This window comes from Apodemus sylvaticus, chromosome 10 (assembly GCF_947179515.1).
Source record: "Apodemus sylvaticus chromosome 10, mApoSyl1.1, whole genome shotgun sequence".
Lineage (NCBI taxonomy): Eukaryota > Metazoa > Chordata > Mammalia > Rodentia > Muridae > Apodemus > Apodemus sylvaticus.
The window spans coordinates 19169316-19189961 of record NC_067481.1 but is presented as its reverse complement, the minus strand read 5'-3'; the positions used below and the strand labels follow the sequence as shown (position 1 = coordinate 19189961).

Below are 20646 nucleotides of genomic sequence, written 5' to 3'. Positions count from 1 at the left end.
ATGGGTTTTGCATCCCATCCTACCATGTGGACCCTTTCAGTGGGTCTTCCCAGCTCTGCCTGGGTCCTTGCTACTGTCCTTTAGCCCCTGTGTGCATAGCCCTGTTATTAGATTGCACAGTCCTCCAGGTAAGGGGCCATGACAGCGTTGGGTTAGTGTGGGACACACACTGGGTGCAGAATAAGTGAATTCTGCCAGAATGAGTTATTACCAGAGAGTGGATCGAGACCATTAGACAAAATGGCAGCAGTGTAGAAGGCGAGATGAAACCATTCAGTCCCCTCCCCCCATTGGTGCAATGCATCGGCCTGAACCCCTTGGAGCTTTTGAAAGAATGAGTCTGAATCAGGAGGTTCTGGAAAACAGCACAGCAGTCTCTAAGGTGGCCAGCTCCCCCTGTGAGAACCCCACGTCCGCACTGGTTCTGAGAACCCTCATCTTCTTGGCTTTGTTATCTTGGAAGAGGCCCAATCACCGGGAATTCTCTGTGGTTACTTGAACCCAGGTGTCAACCCTTCTGATCCTGGGACAGAGCTCTTTTGTCTCCTGAGGATGCCTGGGACACGACTCTGCTTTGATACAGAGACGGAAATGTCAAGGGTAGGAGAGCCACACCAGCATTCAAGAGAGAAAATACCAGTAGGAAGGGAGGCTCCAGTGTGAGTCCAGCACTCAGCCTGAGCAACAAGACAAGCCGGGCATCTCAGCTCTCCACTGACACACTGTAGAGACCCCACCCCAATAAGTTCCCTCTTGCTTTCTTAGCAGCTTCAGTACCTCCATCACCAGCTGTATGAACCCAGACACATCACCCAGCTTCTAGAACCTGTGTCATCACCTGTCAAATGGGGATAATAATGTCCTTAGGTTCCTTGGCAAATTAAAGGATGTATTTCATGTAAAGTGCTTTACATGATACCTGGCGCAGAGTCAGGGCCCAATAAATGCTGGCCTTTACAAATAATAACCATTGTGAGGACCTTGGAAATGGTTTCCCCCACTCCCTTACACCAGAGCGCAGGAAATCATTTCCTCACGGCCTTGTTAACGACTGTCTCCCCAGATAAGTGCACCCTATATTATCTTATTCACCACTGAGTGTGCACCTGTAAAGCACCCCCTTTATTTCATTTATAGCTGTTTCCACAAAGAGGCCCCCATTACCTCATCGCCCTCTGTTTTGTGGGCTCTTCCTGTCTGTTGCCACTCAGAGCCAGATTGGCTTCTGAGGGAGCCTTAGCCACGGGTCTGTATTGACATCTGCCCTTGTGTGGGACACACACAGCTCCTTTGTAGAAATATCTATAATTTCTCCAAGCTTTGTGGTACCTGCCTGTGTATCCAGCTATTCAAGAGGCTGAGGCAGGAGAATGGAAAGTTTAATATGAACATATGTCTTTAATCTCATCACTGAAGAGGCAGGGGCAGGTGGATCTCTGTGAATCAAGGCCAGCCTGGTCTACATGGTGAGGTTTAGATCAGCCATGACTACATAGTACACCGTGTCTCACCAAAGGGGTTAAAAAAATGAGATCTCAGTGTGGGACGAAGAACTTAGTAGGACTATCTATCTCTATCTATATATCCATATCTATATAATTGGAAAGGGCTGAGAATGTATAGCTTTACAGTTTAGGGCCTAGCACTGTGAGGTCTTGGGTTCTAATAAAAAATCTATTAGAATTTCTTTATTTAAATGTGTGGGGGGGGGGAGGGAGAGAGAGGGAGGGAGAGAGTCTTTTGTACACAAAGGTTATTCTTCTCCAGAAGAAATACGACAAACATCAGACTGTAGAAGCAGAAAGACCTGTGGTATATCTGCTGGACCCTGTAGCCTTCTGGGGTGACAAGGTTGGGCCCAGTGAGAGGGCTCAGCCTGCAGAACGTACCCCTTTCCCTCTGGGTAACTCAGAAAGGTGTGGATCCTTATAGGAGGCACAGCTTGAGACCTTGAACCCAGAACTTTTGTGGACACCCAGCAAGTCTGGGAGCTTCTGTGCTCATCAACCCCATGGCAAGATTCAGCAATCTGGGTGGAGAAATCAGGGGAAGAGAAAACTCTCAGAGGAAGAGAGATGCAAGGAGGAATGTGGGCAATGGGGTGAGGGTCCCCCAGCAGTGCAGAAGATAAGGTTTCTTTTGAAAGTATTTTCATGGTGACCTTCCTTTTCGAAGGGATGTTAGTTAGCAAGCGGTTAGTTGAGGCTCTTAAACTCCAAGCTTGGCCGCCTGTGATTTATACCTGGTCTATGTAGATGAGGGACATGCCCAAACACTTTTCGCTCCCGCTGCTGATCAAAAACAGTTTGGCTGCTGCGCCTGTCAAGATGGAGGCTTGAGAAACCTGGAGAGCTAAGATGAGGAAAACATCAAGCTTGGGAAGAAAGGAGGCTGACTCCGAGTACCAGGATGTATGACGTGGGGCGGGGCGGATAGGGCCCAGCGTTGGAGCCCCATGAGTGGCCACACTCTCCTTTGGCTCCTGGCTTGCTCCTTGAAATGCAGCGAAGACCCACTGAGCACCCAGACCTCTCCATCCTAAGGATGCGAGGAGGAGCAGACATCAGATTGTGAATTCTGTTTGTAGCCAGCATTGAGGCTGAGCCGCCCTTCTCTGCCTGCTGGAATACCTAGCACAGGGCCTGCTTAGCAGCAAGGAGTGTGGACTGGGCACTCACAAACCCAGAAAAGAAAAGGCTAGGTAGGGTCGGTGGAGGAACTGGAAGCAGGAGCCCAGAACTGGTGGATGTGACGGTGTGGGTGCGGGGCATGGGGTGCGCAGGAAGGTGTTGAGGCTCGCTCCCGGGAATGGGCCCGGGAGGGAGGAGCAGGCAGCGCTTTGAACTTGCGCGCAGCCTCCAAAAGGAGGGCGGGGGAAGTCCAGGTGGCGGCCGGGCTGCTTTCACCTGCGGATCCTTGGCGCTTTGGGGGACGAGGCGCAAGGAAGACCTCCTGGGAATGCAGTGGAAATACCCACCTTGAAAGGCAAGGAGCGGGAACATAGCCCTGAGCGCCGGGTGTGGCGCTTCTCCCGCCCCCATCCCCACCCGCCGCCCGGCTGCAGCGCGCACCTGCTGCTGGTGCTGGTGCTGGTACTGGTGCCGGTGCCCATTCCAGATCCTCCCCGACCTGGTGGTGCTCCCTGCATCTGAGCCATCGAGCGAGGTTCCTGCCCCTGCACAGGTTCCATCTAGAAGTCCCCACAAATGAGTTGGAGTTTCTATTGTTCTTCAAAGTTTTATTATGGCAATCGTTAATGAGGGCTGTGGATCTTGCTTAGAGGTTTAGGGCTGGCAGAGCATGCTACAAGGAAGGCCCTGGCGTTCATCACCGCAAAGGAGGCAGGGAAGTGAACTGGAAAAGTTGAAAGTGGGCAGGAGATGCTGCTCAAGTGGTGGAGTGCTTACCTCAGCATACCTGAGGCCCTGGTTTTAATAAACCCCATTCTACTTGGATTGGGAGCCGGGAAGGTTATAGCTAGTCCCTGGTCAACTTATTCTACATAGCAAGTTCCAGGCCAGCCAGCCAGAGCTACAAAAGGAAAAGTAAAAGAAAATAATACAAGGGGCAAACATTTAGAGCCGCCATTTTTTAATGTTTTACACGTGCGTGTTTGGTTTTGCCTAACAATTGCAGAGTAGATCATGAGCTCTGAGATTCCCATATGTGAGGTTGCCCCCACTCCCAACCTCATCATGCCAGTTAACAAAACTACTAAGGATCCCCGATGATCAGGGTTTTCTAGGTGTCCTCTTCTCTGCCTTTCCCGGAAGGGTTTTTGACGCAGGCTCCTGTCATTTCTTTTCTCTTGTCTTCATCTCAAGCTCAAAGTAATTCTCCTCATGCCCAACACACTTTCTGACATGGCACTGGCTCTTCAGAGAGCTATGGTCTGCAGTCTTTGATCATGCGACCTCGTCTCAGATCATCTGCCTGCTTCTTTAGAGTCACATGGCTTGTTCTTCTGTCTCCCGTTTTCCTGACAACTGAGGGTTACCTCCTAGGTGAACTGTCTTTGGATGGTGTGAGCTTTATAGAGGAGGTTGGGTACCCCGCATTGCACCATCTCCAGCCATCCAGCTGTCCTAGTTCTTTGGAGGTTGTTTAATAGGGTTTCTCAGTCTCTTTCCCAGATGGGCTGGTCCAGCGGGTTAGTACTGGAGTCCATGTGTCTGAGGTTTGCAAATCTGCTCCTAGTAAGCTGGCTGTGTGTCTCACCTGCCTTCCCGGCCCCAGCAGCCAAATGAGCAGTGATCATCCTTGACCCTCCCAAGGGGATGGTGAGGGAAGTGTGGGGGAAGGTGAGTTTCATGGCTCTTGGGCTCAGCAGATCTGAATGTCTGGATCTGGGAGTTGGTAGTTCTTATAGATTATAACCATGCCCATAAACATCTGTATGCTCTCAACATCTAGCACACAGCCGGTCCAGTGTAATTGTCCCTAAAGTGAAGATATACACAGGCTGGTGGCCCTCAGTGAGCGCCCAGCAAGATGCTCCCTGGAGTAAGCTTCCAGGCCACAGCTCAGCTTTCTGCAGCTGAAGACTCAGATAAAGACTTCCCAGGCTGTGTGGGAGCTGTGAGAAAAACCCAGAGAACCAGCAGGGTGGCTTCTGCCCTCAGCCTGTCATGGTGATAGTCTGAGAGGGGAGGAAGGGCAGGGTAAGTCGGTCAGGGCCTCTGGGTCCAGTCCAAGGGGGGGCGGGTGGGGCTTGGCAGAGTCTCCACTTAGTAGCTGCCAGTGAGTGCGAGAGATTGTCCTTGGAAAAATCCTCACCTTTTAGTGAAGAGATGGACTCAGTAGACAGCTCAGTAGAGAGTATTCAAGGCCTGTCCTCCTCTGATAAGCTGAAGAGATGAGCAGGAGGAACAGTTGAAACTGAAAGCAACAAGAAGAGATTTTAGCCTCAGATCTTGAGGGGCGAATAGGTGCTCAAGGCGAAGTGAATGGGCAGGCAAGCTATTTTGTCTTGTACCAAAACTTGGCTGACGGAAAACTCCAGGAGACCTGGGAACAGGTCTGACCTAGGAACCAGCTGTCTGCCTTCCCAGAGCAATCAACCAGACCCTGTCGAGGTCTCGCTCCCACCCCCCACCCCCCACCCCCGCCCCCGCAAGCGGGAGATTGTCCCTGACCCAGCCTTCTGCAACTCTGCCTTAGAGGGTCAGCAGGGAGGAAGTGGTCCACGGCTCAAAGGAGCTACTGAAGGAAACTGGGCTTAAGGAACATTGATAGTTCTGATCGGCAGGTCAGTAGGTAAAGAAATAAACGGCAGCGGAGCCCAGAAAGAAAAGGATGACCAAATCAAGTTGAGTTTGAATTTCAGGCCTAAAGCACAGGCGGGCTTTCAGCCTCTCTCCCCTAGGCACGCCTGGGTTTTAGAATTCCTACCCCAAAGGGGTCTTCTCACACTTGGTCAACTACAGACTGCCTCTTCTGCCTAGAGTGGGAGGTTCTATCCAATACAGATGAAGCAGGGACTACGCTAGTGACATGGGGTCCTAGTGTGCTGACTGAGGCTCTGTGAAGCACAGAGGTGGTTCTGGGAGCTATGAGGAGATGGGGTTCTGGGTTAAAAGGCCTAGACCATCCTCTCTTCACCTTGAGCCAGTGAAGGACATCGGATGAGTCACATCACGCGGGAGGGGGAAGTTAATTGTCCCATCAAGCGGTGACAGTTTGCACTTGATGCTTTAATGAGTAGCCGGCTGGCCATGTGAGGCCTCCGGTGACTTTCCAGGGCCTCTTGCAGTCCACCTCTCCTCCAGCCAGCCACGGGCCAGCAAGGGAAACTTTTCCGGCAGAAACTTCTGTTCAGCAAGCCTTCATTATTGGTCAGTCTTGTACTCAGAAACCCCTGCTCTAACTAATCATAGCTTCAGGGAGGGTCAACACACCCCACTAGAAAGACTAAATAAATACTAGGAGTCATTTGCAACTGCAAGGCACTCAAGCAAGTCTTTGATCCTTGTCCTCTCTGTGAAACCGAGCCTAACTGTGGTTTCTGGAGCCAGAGGCCAGACTGTAGTTTCCAAAGGCAAGGAACTGACCTGCTCAATGGGGGTGGGGAGGGGAAGAACATGGGGACTCACTTGGGAACTGCTTGGTTAGAGGAAATGACTCAGTTCTTGCCCTGACCTCCTGGAAGCCATGTCTCTGAGACAGCTGGCACTTCTCAGAGAGACCTTCTTGGGGTCTGAGGTGGGAGGCCCCTGACCTGGACTTGCTATCTGCATGTTCTGGGCTGAGTTTGCTTCTGGTAAGTCTTTCTAGAGAAGGTAGACCAGGCCAGGATGCAGAGAGCCCCGTCTCCTTTCTCATCTTCCCCCTTCCAATTCTCTGGGTCCCTCCCTCTCTCTGTACAGTTTACTACCTACCTTATGTCCTCTTTAGGACCCAACAGCCTGCTCCGTGCTCCAACCCCCAATTTAGCCAGGAGGGACAGTCCTGTCCCCGCCGCCGCCGCCACCGCCTCCCTTCTCCGCTGTGATCAACTCCCCCTTCCTATGAAATGGGGTGGGGGTGGTGGCTCATGCTCAGGACACCTCAAAAAACAGGTTTCAACATTTCACGGGTTTCAACATTTTTCAGGCGGACTTGTCACACATCTTATCAGATGAGGGCCTGCAGGCCCTCTACGGCACAGAGCAGATGCTACTAGGGTACATTCCAGTCAGCTGGGCTTCCTTTGGTGGGAAGGGGCCACCCAGCTTTTTGGATGGAAGCAAGATCGCTACCACCTCCCTCTGACAGGGGTCCAAGAGTGACCCCCCTCCCCCGACGTCATGCTTCTTTCCATATCATCTTCTTCCTTTTGTGGATGCCCAGAATCCAGTCTCTTTGGGGTCCCCAGCAAGTGCACTGCTTCCTTCAAAGGCTCCACTCGGCCCTGAAAGGAGCTTCTAGAAGTGTCAGGTGAAGATAAGTCTCTGGCATTAGCTCCAGAATGTAGCCAGTCCTTTGGTCAGCAGAGCCTGTGAGTCTGTGGCCAGAAGAGCCTGCCTGACTTCCCTGGGAACCTCATGGAGAGAGAGAGAGAAGGCCACCCTGTCCTTCTCGGTGGCTGCTTCCTTCCAGAAGGAACGGCTTTGACACTGGATTTCTCTCTTCATGCCTGAGGGAGGCTTTCGCCCAACAATGTGGGCTGCCGGCTTGGTACCGTCCTCCCCTCATACTCTCCAAGAGACTCTGCTTCCCTGCTCCCGCCATGACAATGAAAGCCTTGGTGGTGGTGGCAAAGATTAGGCAAAGCCCGCAGGCTCGGGGTTCAGCCTGAGAAGCACGCCCAGAAGCTGGTCCCCTTGGCAGCTCTCACTGGGTCACTGGGAGGTCACCCCGGGGGTAAGCCTGATTCTGTCAGAAAGGAGTCTCCACAGGAGGACCTGGCGGTGATGGCTTAGGCTGAGCCGAGAGCTCTCGCCTATGGAGGAAACAGACAAGGAACGGAGCAGAGGAACGGGCATTGTGAGGACTGACCACACGTGCGGGCTGTGTACCTCTGTAAGGACCACCAAACAGGAGCCAGGGACACAACCTATGGCTCCACAGGCTTTAGGCCTATCTGTGTGAGGTTTGGGTGTGTGAGGCTGTTCTGACATCGCCCCTTCCTGCCTGGCATATGGTATCAGCAGCCCCAACACAGCAGCACCTCAGCAGCTGGCTCAGCTTCCCCGGGGAGGTCTAGATGAGGTCCAGAGAGTCTTTCCACTGTACCTTCTGAACAACCGTCCTCCGGTGGGGTTGGCTGCCTTCCGGGTTCCTCTTTGGGCTCTGTACCTCTCCATGGTCTGGATATGGGGTCTGAGCTGTCACTGTCCCCAAGGCTTCCTTTTCCCCTGTCTCTTACGGATGCCATCTCCATGGACACCCTGGTTAACACCTTCCACACCCTTTGTTTTTCTTGGTCCTTATCCATAGCCTTCTCTCTGTTCCCTGAAGCCTTACAATGGCCAATGGGCCCATCCACGGCCACAGCCCGTTAGCCTCTCTGGCTCACCTAAGGTTAGTGACACAGAGGCTTCCCGTGGTGGCAATGTAGTGCCAGGTCCTCGAATCTCCTTAGTGCCAACTGTCACACCAGCCTTCCATCTGTCTCCCAGCTTGTCCCGTTGTAGGTGGGCAATAGATCGACAGACCAAAGTCCAGCACGGGATGCTTTGAGCTCTGCCAACTTGCCTGGAGTGGTATAAAACTTGGCAGGTGGGGCCCCCTGCCAGTCCCCCGCCCCCTCCTGAATAGTCCGAGACACCAGCTGTTGTCCCCGGCCTCCTAGTCTGAGGCTGCTCTCTGTTCCAGGTGCTTAAGTGAGCCCAGCTTTAGTCACCAGGTGTGTAGCCGCCCCTGATCACGGCAGTGGGGACTCACTGGCCCCACCCTAGAAGACTCAGTGTTCTTCCCTATGCTATGGTAACAATGACTAAGGACATAAGTGACAAGTAGCCAAAGACCATCTCCTGCTCACGTGTGGCATCCACAGTACCCTGATCTGGTAGGTGCTTGAAGAGGGCTCGTTGGCCTGCCGTTGACAGATGTCTCCTGGCCTGGGTGCTCCCCCGTGGGGCTTCATTCATCTCTGTGTTCCTAGCACCTGGAGCTCTGCCAGGTTTGGAGTCATCTCTCAGTAAGCGATGTTGAGTGAGCAGGCGCTGAGTGAATGTGTTTACCAAGGAAGGACCTGAGCCCAGCTGCTGGGACCAAACCCTGCATTTGCTTAGCCTCGCTGGGCCCAGTCTGCAGGCCCAGACTCAGGCAAACTGGAAACCCAGCCCTGCCCTGGGCTCCGCCCTTTTCCCTTCAGCCCCTGTATGTGAGCTAAAGTTGTCTCTGTTCCCCGCTGGATCCAGAAAGGCAGATAGATGTAAGGAATGGAGAGAGGTCCAGGGGCTCCCCATTTCTGTGAAGGGCAGCATCTAGGTTCCCTTTGTGAACTGACAGCCACGGCGTCGCTCAGAAACAGCCCCTTCCTTGGCTATGTGATACTGGGAAAGGTGTAGTCGTGCCCTTGGCTTGCACAGGTCCCTGTGTGTTTGAGATCAACATGGATCCTTAGGAAAGGTGGCAGCAGATGCATCTTGGGATTTCTCCCTCCTCTCATTATCGAAGCTTCTTGCGAAGGTGCCAGGGCTCATTCAGGGCCCACAGAGGCTCTGGGAGTTGAGAGAACCCTGGCCCACAAGGCTCAGCCCCCTCCTAGCCGTCAGACACATGTACCCCAGAACTTTGTCTCCTCCCTTGTAATAGCCAGCAGTTCTAAATCCCTCCCCCTACGTGAAAAGGAAATACTTTGGTTCTTTTTGCCCATTTCTCAAGATTTTCTTCTGGCTTCTAGAAGTTTCCATATTGCCCAAGAGGTAGAGTTCTACTGGACCAAAAGTGGGTCGGGCCTCTGTCTAGTACTACCTAGAAGCCAGCAGACAAAACACCTGGCTCTGTGCCCTTAAGGGGTTTTTGGAAACCCTTTGTCTTCTCCCTCCCAAGGCCTGGGCATTTATTTCGAGAGGGCCCAGGCTTTTGAATCAGAATCTCATGGCTGCCTCTCTTTGAGGTCAGATGGATGGCTACTTATCACTATAAGGAAAAAGGGCAAAGAATCCCATGGTGCCAAGAAGAGTAAGCCTTATCCAACTCATCCCAAGACTAATAGAGGAGCCAGGAAGCCTCTCCCTAGGCTTTGGCCCTGAAATGCACTCTTCCCACTCTGCCAAGTCCTAGAGAAGCTTCTGAGAATGTGTCTTTATCACACTCTGGGACTCACAGGAAGGGACGATGGCGCGGAGAGAAGAACTTATTGGCATGGGGCTGTGGCCATGGCTCCCAATCTTCCCAGTCAACTGAGACTCAGTATCCCCATAAAACTAGACCAGACCAGTGGCTCTCTCAAAGTTCCCTAAAATTGAGTGATTCAGAGCTGGAGGGATGGCTGAGTGGTTGGCGGCACTCACCTTTCTTAAAGAGGACCCAGGTTCAAATCCCAGCACCCACATGGCAACTCACAATTGTCTTTAACTCCAAGATCTGACCCTCTCACACAGACACACATGCAGGCAAAACACCAAGGCACATAAAATAAAGGTAAATGAAAATTTTAAAAATTTTTATTTATTTATTGTATTTCTAAGTACACTGAAATTGTCTTTAGACACCCCAGAAGAGGGTGTCAGATCTTATTTCGGATGGTTGTGAGCCACCATGTAGTTGCTGGGATTTGAACTTAGAACCTTCGGAAGAGCAGTCAGTGCTTTTAACCACTGAGCCATCTCTCCAGCCCCCATAAATGAAAATTTTTATAGAAAAAAACTTGAGGGATTCAGGTAGACACAGTCCCTGTCATTTTAGCTATTATTAATTGTATAAATAAGTGCATTAAGTACATTCCAATGTCAGGCAACTACCACTATTATTTCTAGAACATTCTCCTCATCCTAAACAGTCATTGCTGTGGAGTGTAAGCCTAGGCTGAGACTGCTGGATCCTGTGGTATATAGCAGATTCTCTTAATTTTTTAAATGCTTTTATATATAGGGAAAAGAGGGAGGTTGTGTTTGTGACCATTTCAAAACAAAAATAGTTAACCACGAAGGTAGCCTGAACTTGATGACACCCTCACCCCCAGCATCAAACATCTCCCTAAGCTCTAAGATCCTGTTGGGAGGCTCTAAACTTAAAAGCAAACAAAATGAGGCTTGGGCTACAGGGGAGGCTCCCTGGTAGGATGAGCCTGGTGTAAGCCTGCAGAGCCAGCCTGGCCTCAGCAGGAGCTCAGTCATGCAGAGGCATGGCAGAGTCTGTGCGCCTTTAAGGCCACAACACACTTTTCTTTACAAGCCCAGGCAGCAGCTAAGTTGCCCTGAATTCTGACAGGGGCTAGAGATGCTGGTAGAGTGTCTTCCCAGCAGGCACAAAGGCCTGAGTTTGATCCCCAGTACTGTATAAATTAGATGTGGTGGCCCATTCCAACAATCCCGGCACTCAGGTAGGGCCAGGAGGCTCAGAAATTCAAGATCATCCTTGGCTCCATAGGGAGTTCAAAGCCAGCCTGGGATACATGAAATCCTATCTCTAAAACAAAAACAAAACAAAGAATTCTATACTGCATGAAAAGTCTTATATAGCTATATATAATTTGTGTGAAAAATATTAACAAGCCACTTGTGCATTCTCTGGGAACTGCCGCAGATTTTCCCCCTTTTCCTTTTTTTTTTTTTTTTTTTTTTTTTTTTTTTTTTTTGGATTTGGTTTTTTTTCCGAGACAGGGTTTCTCTGTGTAGCCCTGGCTGTCCTGGAACTCACTCTGTAGACCAGGCTGGCCTCGAACTCAGAGATCCGCTTGCCTCTGCCTCCCAGAGTGCTGGGATTACAGGCGTGAGCCACCACCGCCCGGCCCCCCTTTTCCTTTAATTACAACTGGAAGTAAAAAATTTAAGCGAACCCATGAAAATGGTTGTGTCTGAGTTGCACACCTGTAATCTTAGTACTCAAGTGTCTGAGACAGGAGGATTGCAAAGTCAAGGCCCACATGAGCCACAGACTATGGCCATGACTCAGAGCAACAGTATCTTGGGCTGTAGAAGCTCAGCAGTAGAGCCCCTGTCTTAGCATGGGTAAGGTCCCAGGATCCCTCTGCAGCAAGAAAAACTGTGTCTGATCTTGTCATCACGCACACCCACCCACAGCCCTTTGCCGAACATGTGACAAAGAACTGGGTGTCAGTGGGAAGCTGACGGGGCGGGGGGGGGGGATATTTTCAGCCTGGCCTAATTGGACAGTGGCATTGGTCCCTATCATCAGCCTCACTGGCATCCATGGCTTATCCACCGGGCTGCCTGCATCTGCCTGGACCTGGATGGTAGGTGGCTGGGAAGAAGGATGAGCTGTCCCTGGAGCTGAAGACAACAGGACCTTGGGTAGAGCAGGGCAAGTCAGGGACAGGAGCTGGGTATAAATAGTCCCTACCCAGCTGGGCAGACCTGGCAAGCCCTCCATCCTCCCCCTCACCAGCTGCCGGTGCCAGCCATGCCCCGACCTCCTTTGGGAGCCTGGTCACCATCTCAGATCCTCACTGGAGGAAGTCCCTCAGCGGAACTGAGGAGTCTTGTCCTGTGTGTGGGTGAGACCTCCGGCTGCCTGGAACCTGCTGAGTGGGGGCATCAGGCCGGCCCTTTGGGGTGTCCTCTATTTCTTAACTGGAAGGCCAAGTGTGCTGGTGTATGTGTGTGAAGAAACAATAGGAGAGATCCCTCTTTTTGTGTCATGTTGCAAACAAATTAGCCAGCCTTCTGTGGTGAGAAGGGGAGAATGGGGCTCAGGAACACTCCTACTAGGAAAGGTTGTTCTGACCAGGAGCTCCTAGGAATCTTTAGAAATGATTCAGGGAAAGTTTGCCTTGGGTATGGGCTACAGAGAGGCACTCAGTAAAGGGCTCAGCATGCTTACAGGGTGTGAAGCAGTTTCAGCTGGCCCCCAGGCAAATCTAATCAAAGCTTCTCACACTGGGGAGACAGAGAAGATCAGGAGCCTCTCCTGTTGACTCTCCCTGGGGGACAAGCTCTTCTGTAATGGGGACAAGAAGTGGGTTACTCTGATATGTCTGCAACAACGGAATGTCAGCCTTGCTGTGTGGGCATGGCTCCAGGCCAGCAGGGCATGTCAGGGAGGGCAGCTGTCCTGCAGGATTCAATCCCAAGGCCACAGCCTCAAGGCTGTCCGTAGATCCCAGCCCTGTCCCCAGAGGCCCTGGCTAATTACCACAGGATATCCAGATAGAGCCTATTGAGACCTTTGACCAGAGCATCCTGGAAATGCTCTCGTGCCTTTGGTTTAGTTTGAACATCCATCCAAGTCACACATGGCTTTGCTCAGCTCAGCCTGTCAGTCACAGAGGGACTTGCTTGGCCAGCCCTGTCAGGACTGCTGGGTGAAGGGCCTCCACTCTGTCCAGGAGCCTCCTTCTCACGCCTGATGGGTGGTGGCTTTAGAAAGTCTGATGTTTTGTACCGAGTCAGGGGACTGAGGCTGAGAGAAATGAGGCTGGCGACATGGCAGGGGTCAAGTCCTGGGAGCTCGGAACCTGAGGTGGCTGCCACTGCTCGACGGATGCTGAGTGCCGGCACTGAGCTGGACACGGTTGCTATTCCCGAGAGCCCTAGCTCACAGATGGAGAAAGTGTGGGTGTGGCGTGGGGACGTTAAGGAAATTGCTTGGTTTGGTAGCTTGAGCTAGGCAGAGCTGGATGTAAGCTGGGGTGGAGAGGCTTGGTGGCAGGAGGTAACCTGACTCTGGGTGACAAGTGTCTACACTGAACCCTTGCTGGGTTTTCCTAGTGTCAGTAGGGCTTAGGGGGGCGAGTGGTGGGCCAGGGCAATGTGCTGACCTACTGTGTGAAGATGAACTTCATCTACAACACTGCAGACAGGGCTTGGTTGGGGGTGGGGGTCTGTAGGGAAGGAAGAGGAGAGAGGAGAGGGGAGGAGAGGGGAAGAGAGGAGAGGAAAGGAGAGGAAAGGAGAGAAGAGACAGAGAGACAGAGAGACAGAAGACATGCCAAGAGGGAGATGCAACTCTGGCACTTTACGCTCCACAGATCCAGGCAGTTTACTTAGCTCCCTTGCCTCAGTTTCCCCCTCTGTGAAATGGGATAATAGTCATGATGACACTATCTCTACCTCATAGACTGGTTGTGAGGCTGAAATAAATTAAAGACATAAATATTTAGAATTGTGCCCAGCTCAGGTCAGACACGTTAGGTGTTGTCGCTGGGCTGTGTGCCTTCAGGTTCTAGGCTCACCATTGTTTCTCACTCAGACATGAGCCCACTGGGGGTGGGGGTGGGGGTGGGGTAGACAGGCCAGGCCCTGGGGACCCAGACAGATATTACCCATAAGGCAGAGGTAAGTGGCTTGCCTAGGAGTTGTGGAGCCAGGTAGTCTTTTAGAAACTCTATGGTCTGGGCAGCTAGTAAAGCCCCCACTGTGTGCTGGGCAGCTAGTAAAGCCCCACTGTGTGCTGGGCAGCTAGTAAAGCCCCCACTGTGTGCTGGGTTGTTATCAGACAACTCAAGAAGTTAGTGAAGAGGTGGTAGGGAGCCATGATGGTGTGACACTAATGCCGCAGTGGCTACCTCATTCTTTTCCTCTCCCTCTCGTCTAGTCTCAACAAGAGATTCTTGTATCCCAGGCTAGCTTGCAACTCCTGACCCTCTTGCTTCTGCCTCCCTAGGGTTGGGATTACAGAATGCACTGCCACATTCCTAGCCCTTTCCTTTAAGGGTCCAAGGCTTGGGTTGGGGAGAGCTCAGTGGGAGATCACTTGTCTGGCCAAGCTCGAGGCTCTGAGGGGTGGGGTTGGGGACAGGGCTCCTCAAGGCCACCAACCTAAAGCCCCCAGTTCTGCCCACTCCCAATCTCCCTTCCCAGTGGGGGAAACCTGGACTTCACCCCCTGACGGCTGAGGCCAAAGGCTGGTGCCGAGCGCTGCTTTGTGCTGGAGCCTCTGGTGGAGCAACTGAGGCTCTGAGTGCTGAGTGTGGGGGAGGGGCGTTGGGAGGCAGCTCCTGGAGGTTCTGGTAGTACCTTGATTTTTCTACAGTCGTTAACCCTTTCCCCCGAGTGTACTTATCAACGCTGTAAAATCCCAAGGGTTGAAACGTCAGGGGTGGAATAATGGGGTGACTTGTCTGAAGCGAGAGGGTTGGGGGGAATGCCTGCTGAGATTTTCCTTTTGCTCTTGAGTTAAACTAGTCATCAAACGGAGCCTCTGTCTCTAGTGAGAGGGGAGGTGGCACTCTAGAAACTTCTAGGGAACTATAAAGATGGTGGTGGAGGCCCTTGTAGACAGAGCATTTGATGCCATCAGAGACAGATGGGTTCTTGGTGTCCAGTACTCTTGGGGAAGAGGCTAGAGGGCTTGGTGGGGGGTGGCGGGAAAGGAGAGAGAGAGAAAGAGGGAGGGGAAGAGGGGAGAGAACATTCTGCTAAGACTTAGGCTTTCCCCCCCCCCCCCCAAAACGGAGCTGCAGTCACAATGGCGTCTGCTTCCTTTGTCCTTTCTGTTTGATTCCTTCCCATGAAGGGTTGTCAGTCTCCACATGGCTCGTGGATCCTGGGGTCCCTGGGAGACTGCTCTGCAGGAGCCCTGCAATTCCCACCAGGGCAACTGGGCCCAGGCACTGGGCAGGACTTGATCCCTGCTCCAATTCTTCACTTCCAGTCGGGGGTTATTTTCCTGACACAGTACAAGACCTGCAAAGTGCCCCCTCCCCCAGACACTCTGCTGCTCCACATGCCCTGCAAGTCAGATGTGCCTACCTCAGAGGGACACTGTTTAAATAAGTGCTGTGTCCTTTGCAGGACACCATGTCCCCAAGGAAGTCAAAAGCAGCACACAAGGTGGCGGGCTTCTCAGAGCCATGGGTCACCCCACCCCACCCCAGCCCATCCTTCGGGAAGAAGTGACATCCACACTGGGCCACCACGTGTTCTGTGTCTACGGTGCCATCCCCGTTGTTGTCTGCCTGCAGGTCCCTGGCCCTGGGCCAGCAGTACACATCTCTGGCCTCCCAGCCTCTCCTCTGCGGCTCCATCCCAGGCCTGGTCCCCAAGCAGCTACGCTTCTGCCGCAATTACATCGAGATCATGCCCAGCGTCGCAGAGGGCGTGAAGCTGGGCATCCAGGAGTGCCAGCATCAGTTCCGGGGCCGCCGCTGGAACTGTACCACCATAGACGACAGCCTGGCCATCTTTGGGCCTGTCCTGGACAAAGGTACTTTGCCTGGGACCTGGTGGGAGGAGGCTGGGAGACGGGGTGGTGGGAAGGGTTCTGGGACCCTGCCTCCTTCCTCCCACTGTGGGAAACTCTGAGTCCAAGTTCTCCCTAGGAGGGTGATAAAGCTGGTGGAAAGTGGGTGGGGTCCATCTCTGGACAGGCCAGGCTGTCTCCACATCATCTACAGTATTTTCTAGTGCTGCGGGGGGAGGGGGTATAGCCCTGAGATGCCCCAGGATCCTGAGATCCGAGGGAAGGCACCAAGGAGCCTTCCTTCCCGGATGACACAGTAGGGGCCCAGTCTTTGATGTAGACATGTGTGACATCTCCCTTATGCAGTGTTAAGTGCTATGCAAATACAGCTTGGGGGTGGGGTGGTGCCAGGCCTAGGTGTTGTGCCATGGAAGTCTCCAGACTCCGCCGAAGCTGTCTAGTGCTGGTAGCACTCCATGCCCCGCCCCCAGGGTCCCCTGAGAGTTCCTGTTGGTTCCCACGTCCTGAAAGCTCGTAAACCCTGATGGCCTGTGGATCGCTCTCCCGAGATCTTGAGACCTGGAAGTCTGAACAGATGAGATCTTAGTGGATGAAAGCAGTGGTTTTTGACTTTGAGCATGGGTTGTTGGAGAGGGAGAGATGATGAGTCGGGTAACTGCTCCTAGGAAGGGACTTTGGCTCTAGAACCTCTCCTATCCAAGAATTTAATGACCCCCTAGCTGGGCTGGCCTCGACTGGAGTTTTGCCAGCCGGTGGGGGTGAGCCTGCTCTTAGGAGGACTGGTAAAAGCTGCATTCACAGCCAAAAGGGAGGAGTCTGAGAGCTAGCTGGAGGGTGGGTGCAGAGTTTGGAGCTATGCCCCCTCCCCAATTTAGAGAGCCCTCTCCCCTTTACCTGTGCTTCAAGTGCAAAGGGTCTTCTGTCCAATCTAAGGGCAGAAAACGCAGACTATTGTCGTGGGACAGGAGGGCAATTAGCAAATCAATGGATGATGATTCTGTTTACGCTTCTATTACCAAAGCTAATTATTCCTTGTTTACATAAAAGGTTTGGCCTCTAATTGGGGCCAAGTGGCGGCGGCGGCGGCTGGCTTTTCAAAACTGATCTCGCCCGCCTGTTGGTCTCACCGCCTTCCGGCGCCCCACCTCAGTTCAGGTAGCGCTTAATCAAACTGCGCGGCGTCCCGACGCCTCCCCCAAAGCAACACAGGCCTTCTCCTCAGTCCTCCCGCCCAGGATAGCGTCCGCGGAGACCTTTCAGCATTATACCCGCTCGCAGTGGGTCTGCTGTTTAGATTCGCAGCAGAGGTTGTGCCACATGCCTCGGTCCCACAGCAAGAGGGCAGTTTGTGTCCCAGTGTGCAAGGGCTGAGAGTGGGGTTTGACGAAGGCAGTGGGGTACGGTTCCGGGGAGGTGTACCCGCGCCCCGCTACCCTGGGAGCAAGCGGTACCCTGGCCACTTTTGCTCACGTCCTAGCAGGTGTGGGGTGGGCGGCCGGAAGGCGCGAGGCCGCGGTTCTCCGCGGCTCCCCGAGGGTTCGAGCGCCGCCCCCCGCCGCGCGCCCGCTGCGGTCGCCGCGCCATTCACACGCCCTCTGGCCGCCGCCTCCCGGGGATCGCGCTGCCCGGCGCCGGGGCTGGGGGCGCGGCCCGGCCGCGGGAGCCGCCCGTTGCTACGCGGTGGCGGCCGGCCCGGCGGCCCGAGCCCGGCGGCCGCATTATGCGGGTAATGCGGTGTGACACCGCGCGAACAAAGGCGGATTGAGCGGCGCAGCGGGTCCCGCCGGACGGGGACCGGCACAGCGGGGCTGGCAGCGCCGCTCCCAGGCTAATCCCCGCCCCGCCCCCGCCACCCCCACTGCCCCGGCGCTGGGAACTGAGCGTGGCGGGGCCGGGTCGCCGGAAGCCAGGGGCGCCCTCCCCTGGGGCGAGAGGGCCGGGAGGGCCCTCACCGCCGCTCGCAGTCCCCGGACTTGGCTAAACTGCTGCGCCAGCTCTCGCTCCGCGCTCCCCGCCGGGCTGCGGGGAAAGTGGGACGCGCCCCTGCTGTGCAGGTGGCGCACGAGGGCTTCGAGTCTGCAAAGGCTGCTGTGGCTCTGAGTTTCTCGTTCCCTGCATATTCAGGACGGGTCACGACCTAGGAAAGGAGATCCGGGTCTGACCACCTGTGCAGTATAGCACGACCCACTCTGGGGACCTATAAAAAGAGATGGCCGGGCCACTGACCTCGCCGGGCCCTGTCTGTAAAATAGGGTTTAGAACATTGTAGGGAATAAAGCACCCGAAAGACACAGATCTGCGCGTATGCAGCATTCAGGGAGTGACTCTCTTTGTAACAAGGCTGGAGATACCCGCTGAGAATCTCATCTCCAGACCCTGGGCCTGAGGCCGAGAAACTGCTTTGTCTCGACCCTTGTGACTTTGAAGGAGGAGGACAGGGATTGGGCAACCATGGCTGAAGATGCTGCACCCATTTTACAAAGTGTCTTGTGAAGCGCTATGGGGGAACTGAGGCTCGGGTGAAATGGGTGGATTGGTAGGTTTCGGCTGCAGGTTCCAGTTTCCAGAATGGAGGACTCAGAACTGTTTGGAGGAGTCCTTGTGAAGGTGCAAGGTTGGAGCCAAAGAGCCCAAGGACAGGGCGTGGCCAACTTAGCTCTAAACTGAGCATTCCCATGCCATCTTTGACCCCTCTGCCTTAGTAACTAAGCCTTGCAGCCCTGGACTCAGTTTGCCCATTCCTAAAGAGAATCCTAAGTAGGGTCTGCGGGAGGGCACCTGGCTCCTCCCTCGATGGCTGGTGAGCCTTTGAGCTCTTCCCCAGCCCTCGGGAAGATGTGATCATCTCCTCGCCACTTCCCTCTGCAGCCACCCGCGAATCGGCCTTCGTGCACGCCATCGCCTCGGCTGGTGTCGCCTTCGCAGTCACTCGCTCCTGCGCTGAGGGAACCTCCACCATCTGCGGCTGCGACTCGCATCATAAGGGGCCACCTGGAGAAGGCTGGAAGTGGGGCGGCTGCAGCGAGGACGCCGACTTCGGGGTGCTGGTGTCCCGGGAGTTTGCGGATGCTCGGGAGAACAGGCCAGACGCCCGCTCGGCTATGAACAAACACAACAATGAGGCAGGCCGAACGGTGAGACTGCTAAACCCCAACTGGTGGGAGGGGCGGCCCCCTGGACCCCGCCCTCACCGGCCAGGCTCCCATTCACACAGCATAGAGTCCCTTGACCACCCTCCTTCCTCTCCTCCAGCTGTCCCTTGAGTAGGGATTTTAAAGTATATTTATTCATTATCTGTGTGTATGCATTCCATGTTGTGTGTGTGTGTGGAAGTCAGAGGCCACCTTGAAGCAGTCAGGTCTTCTCACCATGCAGGTTCCCTGGTCAAGTTCAAATCGTGCTTAGCCCTGATCTTGCCTCTTTGGGGGAAATCTGTCAGGGAGCGCAGTATGGCTGCCCTATAGGAAAAACACCTGCAGATTATACTATACTGCTTGGCAGGCTGTGTCTGTGTTAGGTAGGTCTGTGATGTGGGTGTGGGTTAGGGACTGACTTTGAGTCCAAAGCAGGGTTTCCATAGCCCTTCCTACGGTTGTGGAACACTTAGCTCTCAGTCTCAGTGTCTCCATCCATTAAATGGGGATAACAGTCCCTAGTTTGCACCACTTCTGTGGATGAGGTGAATGTGAACCCTGCCGGGGTTGGGGGTGTGACTAGCGTAGCGACACTGGTTCCCGTCCATTCTTCCTGGCGCCAAATAAGAGTAGAGGAGGATGTGGTACAGAGGGGATGGTTCTCCAGGTGGGTCATCCTGGGCTAGCTGCTGCTCCTCTTCCCTAGACCATCCTGGACCACATGCACTTGAAGTGCAAATGTCATGGATTGTCTGGCAGCTGCGAGGTGAAGACCTGCTGGTGGGCCCAGCCCGACTTCCGCGCCATTGGCGACTTCCTCAAGGACAAGTACGACAGTGCCTCCGAGATGGTGGTGGAGAAGCACCGCGAGTCCCGAGGCTGGGTGGAGACCCTGCGGGCCAAGTATGCCCTCTTCAAGCCGCCCACCGAGAAGGACCTGGTCTACTACGAGAACTCCCCCAACTTCTGTGAGCCCAACCCAGAGACCGGCTCCTTTGGTACCAGGGACCGGACTTGCAACGTCACCTCCCACGGCATCGATGGCTGCGATCTGCTGTGCTGTGGCCGGGGCCACAACACGAGGACGGAGAAGCGGAAGGAGAAATGCCATTGTGTCTTCCACTGGTGCTGCTATGTCAGCTGCCAAGAGTGTATTCGCATCTATGATGTGCACACCTGCAAGTAGGGAGCCAGGTAGGGCGCCGGGCCGGGCGGAGCCTGGCGAGGCGGGGCGCAGGGCTGCCCTCTCCTCGCCTCCGCTAGGCCTGCCCTTCTGTTTCTCCGATTCCCAAGACAAACAAGCTCCCAAAGTTGAGGTCAGAAACCAGGCTTCCCACGATTCCATGGGAATGGTCTTGGGCAGCGACTTGGAGGATTACGCCAGGCTCAGATAATCACCGAGGGTGTGCGCGGAAGCCACAAGCAATTGATTAAAATTCTTAACACAAATTAGCGATGATGAGCCAGACCAGATTTGTTCATGGCCGCTGGCTGTCATTACTGAGCATCTGTGCGGCCAGAAGAGAGGTGCTGAGGTCTGATCCCAGCTGTGCCCCTAAGTGTCATATCTCGGGGCCTCAGTTTCCCTACTGTCTAAAGGAGAGGTCAAAGGAGAGGTTCAAAAACAGGGGCAGGGCATGGTAGCACTGGCCTTTAATCCCAGCGCTCAGGAGGCAGAGGCAGATGGGTCTCTGAGTGTGAAGCCAGTCTGATCTACATAGAAAGTTCTAGGCCAGGGTTACACAGTGAGACCCTGAGA

General features: G+C 53.9%; 1 protein-coding gene across 1 annotated transcript in view; it reads left to right on the top strand.

Annotated features, from left to right (window-relative positions):
* The window catches only part of Wnt3 (Wnt family member 3), a 38506-nt gene extending 18433 nt beyond the window's left edge, over positions 1-20073 (top strand). Inside the window, exons 2-4 of the mRNA XM_052197215.1 lie at positions 15515-15756; positions 18622-18887; positions 19594-20073. Coding sequence (XP_052053175.1) covers positions 15515-15756; positions 18622-18887; positions 19594-20073 — 988 coding nt within the window. The remainder of the gene's footprint in view (positions 1-15514; positions 15757-18621; positions 18888-19593) is intronic.
* Positions 20074-20646: the final 573 nt, after the last annotated feature.